The sequence below is a fragment of the Vigna unguiculata genome, chromosome 2 (assembly GCF_037176805.1).
Source record: "Vigna unguiculata cultivar grain cowpea cultivar isolate G323 ecotype 2 chromosome 2, ASM3717680v1, whole genome shotgun sequence".
Classification (NCBI taxonomy): domain Eukaryota; kingdom Viridiplantae; phylum Streptophyta; class Magnoliopsida; order Fabales; family Fabaceae; genus Vigna; species Vigna unguiculata.
The window spans coordinates 5142152-5150155 of NC_140793.1; the positions used below are offsets into that span (position 1 = coordinate 5142152).

Below are 8004 nucleotides of genomic sequence, written 5' to 3' on the forward strand. Positions count from 1 at the left end.
TATTTCCACCACTACAAACAGACACCTTTTTTCTTGGGTGTTTCTCTTCATCTTTTATTGGTGGGGTCAATAATCACTTTTGGACGGAGGTCCCGTTTTTCACGTTGTTTGTACCAACTTTGCTATATTGCATTTCCAATTTTGGCCGACACACATGTGTTGCACAAAAAACATTTTTAAATAAATAAAATTAACTTTAGAAGATAAATAATTTATAAACTTAGCTTTTATTAAAAATCCATTCTTTTTAAATTAAGGTACACGATAAATTGATTTATATTTACTAAAAGAATTTAATATATTTTACATTCTTAAAAAAAAAAAATCTTTCAAGATAGAATTTTCTAAGGAAAACTACGTCTCCTCGAGTCAATTTCTCCCTTCTTTATCCCGCATTATGGAAAACTTTAGTTTGCTTTTCTACAATTATATAATTGTTATATGCAATTGTTTCGCTGGCTTGCTATTCAGTTCCCAACAAACACAAGACAGAGTACAGTTGGACAAATATGGAGAAAGCAATTCAAAGACAGAGGGTACTGCTTGACCATCTTCAACCCAGTTCTTCAAGTTCCAATTTTTCGAACCAAAACCATCAATCTACGGATGTCTCGGTAAGTGGGTGTTTCTTTTTTTTCTTTCAAATTTCCTTTTTTTTCAAACTTTGGCTTCTATACTCTACAGCTTATGTTGTCTTTGTTAATGTATTGTTAGTGCATAAATTTCATCTCTTGCTCACTGAATGCTGTTCAGTGGTTAACCGTGACTTGTGAAGGTTTAACCGAAGATCTTAGGATAATTTATATATGTGGGACCAGAGATAAAAGTTTGTAATATTCGATAAAATTCCAACATAAAAGAGAGTGTTTGCTGATAAAAAAATAAATAAATAAAAGAGAGTGTACTAGAAACAAAAAGGGCAGAGAGTAGTAAATTTGTAAAGTTCTTTTTATGCTGGATTTGTTGAACCAACTTTGAATTTCTGAAGTATATGTGGAAATGATTTACTTTGTTTAAGTCTCTTTTCCATTTCTTGTTAGGCTTCATCATGTTTTGCTGGGAACTCTTCACATGGGCAGAGAGGTGGATCAGAAGATGATGTGGTGATTGTAGCGTAAGTTTGCCTATATAAATGATTGTATTTGTTTGATTTCTAATTCTCTATTTTTTGGTAGTAATCCAATTAGTCGTTGCTAGTTTTTGGTTAAAATTGATTTTGAAGTGACTTGTTTTATGTTTGGATGTTTTTATTGCAAAACCAATTTAGCAGTAAAACTCAGGATACATTTTTTTATTCAACGCAAAATTTACCTGAAATTGCTTGAACTCAGAATCAATTTTTGAGCAAATATCAATTTCTGAGCTAAGAACTTGAAGAACCCAACATGTATTAGAAATTCAAGTGTGAGTCTGTGTAGAGTAGAAATGAGAAAGTTGAGAAATATATAAGGAAAAAAACTCATAAACATGTTGCGATAAAGTTTTGGGTAGGAGGTGGGGTAAAAGTCGTTTATATGGATTGACTTAAAATGCATTGTGTATCCCCTTAGGAGGATTGAGTCCTAATTAAGTTCAATGCCATATATTCTTTAAAATATTTTTTACCTATAGATAATTTCAGTGAATAGCAAAATATTATATTTATATTAATATTATCTATCTTATATATAGTATAAAATATATTTTAACTATACTTATATACTTCTTTAAGTTTATTATTTAACTATATATAATTTTAACATTCATATATTTATCAACAATCGAGTTGACCTGACCATCTCTGTAATTGTGGGATCTTAATCGAGTGAGTTTGGATTTAAATAAACGATCTCATCAAAATTTTGGGTGAGATAAGACGTGTAAATCCATGCCATGAGCACCCTTATGTTGGAAATACACATTCATTCAAATACTTGGATTAGTTTGACTGCTCTGTGGTTTTCCTACTATCATTCAAAGACGGATAAATTTGAGTATTTACTCTATGATTTTAATGATGAGATTGTTGAACCTTTTAGCTTTAATTTCTCTGCAATAACCAGGGCATATCGAACTGCCATTTGCAAAGCAAAACGTGGAAGCTTTAAGGATACTCTTCCAGATGATCTTCTTGCCTCAGTTCTGAAGGTAATTCTTTGAATAATGCAAGAGTTTGGAAATAATATTAGTAAGGATAAAAAATGCTTTAGTGAACATTCATAATGGTTTATGATTGGAACATGTGAACCTTGAAATATTTTGAGCTACTTTTGTTGATCATTGGTTTATTTCTTTTACTTAACTTTTGTTCTGTGGTTCCTAAACTGAGTTTTCCTATAGGCTGTGATAGAGAAAACAAATGTGGACCCAGCAGAAGTTGGAGACATTGTTGTGGGTACAGTACTGGCCCCTGGATCAGATAGAGGAATTGAGTGCAGGATGGCTGCCTTTTATGCAGGTTTCCCAGGTACATTTTACAGTCTTCACTCATATGCTATATGAAATCATTGATTTTACTGAATGTAGAAGTACTCATGAGGTGGCTTCATTTGATAATTCTTGTGGGTCGTATGTATTTTAGCACGATTTCTAATATATGAATTTTCAACCAGATACTGTGCCTATTCGAACTGTCAATAGGCAATGTTCATCTGGACTACAGGCAGTTGCCGATGTAGCTGCATATATAAAAGCTGGGTTCTATGACATTGGTCAGAATGAATTGATCTAAACTTTATTTTAAAATTCCATGACCTGGTTATTTCTTTAGCCTAATCTTCCTAATATATCATGCAGGTATTGGGGCTGGATTGGAGTCTATGTCACATGACACTGTGAATAGGCTTAGCAACATTAACCCGAAGGTATGGAGAAGTTGTATATTTTGAATTTCACTTTTTCCTTTGAGATATGTTTGGCTTCACTTTTCATTATGTTGACTTCACTTTTCACTATATTAATTAATAGGTAGAAACCTTTGCACAAGCCCGGGATTGTCTTCTTCCTATGGGAATAACTTCTGAGAATGTAGCACAGCGCTATGGTGTGACAAGGCTTGAGCAAGATCAGGCTGCTGTATGACACAATTATTTAATATGCTAAGGGTTTGTTACGGAAAATTTCTCTGTAAGCATTTGAAAATGAAGAAAAGGGTAAAATGAGTGTCTTCATAAGCTAAAACTAGCTTATGCAAGCATGAGTTGAAAATTGGTTTTTTGTAGAAACTAAATGAGTTTCTTTCGACTAGATTTTGCATAAGTAGTTTTAGCTTATGGAGCAACTTATTTTATTTTTCTATCTTAAGTTTTTGTAGGGAAGTTTATCCAAACAGATCCTAAATACGTATGAAAAGATTATTAGGATGCTTTAACTTGTAGTTTGTATAATTAGGTTGAGTCTCACAAGCGTGCTGCAGCTGCAACAGCATCTGGTAAATTCAAAGAAGAAATCATTCCAGTTTCTACAAAGGTAAGCATCAACGGCCAAAATGATCTTTCCTATTGTATTAAATATATTATACTACTAATGATATTTGTTTTCAAAGTTTGTGGACCCTAAAACTGGAGTGGAGAAGAAAATTACTGTTTCTGTTGATGATGGTATCCGGCCGAACACAAATATAGTGGATTTGGCAAAGTTGAAGCCTGCATTCCAGAAAGATGGATCCACAACAGCAGGTATTAAAGAACTATCTTTTGTTAATTTTGTTACTCTCGGGGAAATCTTCAACCTTGTGAATATATGTTTTCAATATATTTTTTTTTACAATTTCAGGGAATGCTAGCCAAATTAGTGATGGTGCAGGAGCTGTGCTCCTCATGAAGAGAAGAGTGGCTGTACAAAAGGGACTTCCTATTCTTGGAATCTTCAGGTAAACAATAACAATGACCTGCATGTATCCTATAATGTGCACACCACCTGCATTTAGCCCTGAAATACATGTTTTCTTTTATCCAAACACGATATCTCTATTATAGAAGCTGCACTTTGAACTATAAATTTGATTAATTTAACACCAAACTACAACAGAGTCTTAGAAGTCATTCAGTTCCTGAAAAGTAAACATAAACTAACAAAACAGTTATGGAGATGTCGGGATACTGTGCAATAAATACTTTCAGTTGGCATTCTGCAATCGAAGCTATTGACAAATATTTTCATATATATAAGTGGGATACCTATTGGGTAAATTTGTCTGAAAAAGTGGCTGTAATGTAGGATACTCAAAGCTGAAGCCATGTGCTTCACATTTTTTCTATAATATTATATGCTGAAAGGATATGTGAAATCAGTAACTCAAAATTTACTTGAAACCTATTCAGACATGGACATATAACTAAATCAGGTTTCTAACAGAACCCTTATTCATTTTTTTTCTATTTAAAATTTGTCAAATTGAAATTCGTCTCACAAGTGAATTTAATTTTCAGGAGTTTTGCTGCTGTTGGAGTAGATCCTGCAGTCATGGGTGTTGGCCCAGCTGCTGCCATCCCAGCCGCTGTGAAATCTGCTGGTCTTGAACTTGGCAACATTGAGTTATATGAAATCAATGAGGTAAAGGTTTTAAGAGTTGTCATTACTGACATTGTTTTTGGACAAACTTTTCTATGAACATTTTAAGTTCTACGAGAAGAAAAGGAAATAAAATGCATTGAACTCCTCATAAACTGATATCAACTTATACATCTTTCCTCTGGGAGAAGTTAAATGACAGTTTCTATAAAAGTTCCACAACATGATTTTCACTTCTGGAAGAAGGTACATTTATTTTACTCTCTGATTTTCTTCTTCTTCTAAAAGTGTTCAGAAGAAAAGTTTATTCAAATAGGGTCTTCATTACTAACTACTCTTCTTTTACATGTTTTCATAGCCAAGACACTTCAATTAATCTTGTACTAAGTGTTTATCAATATAATGGCTTTGTAGGCCTTTGCATCACAGTATGTTTATTGCTGCAAGAAATTGGGACTTGATCCCAGAAAGGTCAATGTTAATGGTGGTGCCATTGCTCTTGGACATCCTTTGGGTGCTACAGGTGATGTTGAGATGTTTTCATCAGAAATTTATCTTTCTTTTGCCCCTTATTAAATGGAAGAAGATGCCAAAATCTCCATAGAGACACATCTTTACATTACTGTAACATATTTACTCATGTATATTTCATCTTACAGCCAAAACAAGCCATCTTACACATACACTTGAACAGATAAATTCTGTTCAGCTATCATGAACCTAATGCTAACTTTGTTGGTGAACTTTCATGCTGCCATTTTGTGACAGGTGCACGATGTGTTGCAACTTTGTTGAATGAGATGAAACGCCGTGGCAGGGATTGTCGCTATGGTGTAATCTCCATGTGCATAGGTAGGTGATTTGTTCCTTTTGGCCTCTCCATCTCATTAATACAAGTCAAAAGAATTGTATATTTTGAGAAATTAGTTGTGACTGATTCATATCACTCAAAAATTTGGAGATAAATTTTGTAAATCATTTCAAGGTTAGTTGGACACAATGGAAAACTTGTTTCAGATTTTCTTGTAAGTTGACGCTAGGAACCTGGCACACGTATGGCTAGTTGTGTAGAAGTTTATCTAAACAACACCTACCTGGTTTAATCTTAGTTTTTGGAGAACCTAAATGAAATAGGTTTCTTCTTAGCTTATGAGAGAAAATTATTTCATTTTCTTTCTTATTTGCTTCTATTATTTCATGTTTGTTGGAAAAGGGAGTAGTAATGTAGCCTGCAGAATAGGTTAGCATATTTTAGGTGCAGAAATTGTGTTGTCTCAGACTAGGGGAAAAAGGCACAAGAGAATTTCTATCGAATTAAAAGGGAAATGGAAATAAGAACATGAGGAGTCAATACAACAAGTTAAAATTAGTGGCAAAACTTAGGATAAATAAACATATTAATGGTACATGCATGTGAGAGTTTAAGAGTGTTATTCCTTTCCATATAACATTATTGAAATGTGCAAAATTTCAGGTTCTGGTATGGGAGCTGCTGCTGTATTTGAAAGGGGAGACTATTGAAGATTTGTGCAAGTTTTTATGGTTAGAATAAATGAAGATCTTTGTCACAGGATACTTGTATTACTGAACACTATAGTGAAAATACATGTGTTACACGTATGTTATTTTTTTTTAATAATAATAAAAAATAATAAAATTTTAATTATTAAAATAAATATAAATATTTTTTATAATTTTATTGTAAATATTTTTTTTTTTATTTTGTAGGTAATATTTTTTTATGTAATATTAGTTTAAAAATGGTTAAATTTAAAACACGTTAGATTTAAAAAATTCACCTAAAAGTTAAAGAGTAAACGAAGAAAAGAAAAATGTATATACCAGGAAGATAGATTCTTATATATTATTTAAAAATTTGTCTATTTTGAATTCAGTTTTGATGGGAATGTCATGGCAGAGTGGAGAAGATTTGTTATAACCATTATTAGTAAATAATAAATAGCACTTTCAATTACCTGTGAAAGATTTGCATTTCTGAGTGATCAGAGAGAAATGATTTGATTTGAGGACGTAGTACATCACTAATAATGGGTTTGAATGATTTTTTTTTTAAAGAAATTAAAAGGTTTTATGACAAAAATATAGAATTGTAATGCAATTTGTCATTTTAAATATTTATTAAAACAATTTAATAAAATTGTAGTATTTCAAACTTCACCTAAAAATAATGACTATGTTTTCATCAATGTTATCCAAGTTCTATTTTTATGTTTGTTGAGATTACTTTTTTAATTAGTGTTTATGTAACGTCTCATTTAATCAACAATCATATTTAAAGGAAACGTCACGTAGGATAATATAGTAGTGCTATCTTGGAGTATAAACACTACTCCTTACAATATCCAAGGCACACAATGATGTTAAAATTAAACAAGATACAAAGTTCAACAGTAATCAAATTGAAATTTAAATGACAAGCTAATACATGAGTCATAGCCCCATAATAAAGCCCAAAACAGTAGAATCCAGCCTAGGTGGGCTATGCAGCGGAACCATCACCTCCCTGTTGGCCACGAGTGTTTCTCGTATCTGCTCACATAAATAAATTGATGATCATCGCAAAAAGAGAAAACCACACATACGGAACATACAACAAACAACAAAAGGGTAAGCTAGAGCGGAAAAAGTATTTATCATACAATTATATACTCTTACACAGTCAGATATACAGACATCATCCAATCATGTTATCACTTGTAAACAATACATTAGGACTCAGACTCGACTCATCCGGATACATATAATTTAGTCGGATTCAACGGATGCTTGCACTTGTGGTGGATTTCCCTACTCTACCAAGCTGCTCACCCCCGAGCTAAGTGTTACATTGTCTCAACCCCACACACAAGGTTAGCCCTTAATGGATTTCAGGCCTCCAGCTACTCTCACCACAAGAGTCAGTCCGCTCTATGTGAGACTAACTGACTCCTTAGAGTGTCAGGATACAACCTTACCTTGAATGCTTACCAAATTATATAGATAGGGCACCACCATGAACTCCCACTAACAGGGGTCATGGAATTACGTCCCGACCACTGAAGCACCACCATGAGGTCTCACCTAGAGGCTCATGGAATTACGTCCTAACCACATACCAATCATATTCAACCAACCAAGTACTATTTATCATGCATATAAATCTCATGCCAACCTTTATAATCAATCCTCATTCATATTCCATGTTGAATCCATTCCAACTCATCCTTCCCAATCCATGAATATAGAAGTGTATTTCATACCGACGTCATGCCACTTTGATAACCAACCATCCCATTTAAATCACATGCCAAGATCATACCAAACCTATAATTTACAACCCATGAACCATATCATTCATGCATAATCATTCTCCTCATGCTTTTAATATAACAATTCAAATCAAGCAAGTGTCAACCATCCAAGAACAGAGAAACAACAAAATATCAAAGTACCCTCGCCCAGCTCCTCGCTCAGGCTGAAGGGTCTCGTTCAGGCGAGCTCCCTTTGCCTAGG

The 8004-nt window shown here is 33.4% G+C and overlaps 1 protein-coding gene across 1 annotated transcript; it reads left to right on the forward strand.

Moving 5' to 3' along the window:
- Positions 1 to 411: 411 nt before the first annotated feature.
- Positions 412 to 6197, forward strand: LOC114166224 (3-ketoacyl CoA thiolase 1, peroxisomal-like). Its single transcript, XM_028050924.2, has 14 exons — positions 412 to 614; positions 1041 to 1114; positions 2043 to 2127; positions 2320 to 2446; positions 2592 to 2690; positions 2776 to 2843; positions 2947 to 3054; positions 3370 to 3447; positions 3524 to 3656; positions 3754 to 3850; positions 4410 to 4533; positions 4906 to 5014; positions 5260 to 5343; positions 5966 to 6197. Exons 1-14 carry the CDS (start codon positions 510 to 512, stop codon positions 6010 to 6012), a joined length of 1338 nt encoding a protein of 445 aa, XP_027906725.2. The 5' UTR covers positions 412 to 509; the 3' UTR covers positions 6013 to 6197.
- Positions 6198 to 8004: the final 1807 nt, after the last annotated feature.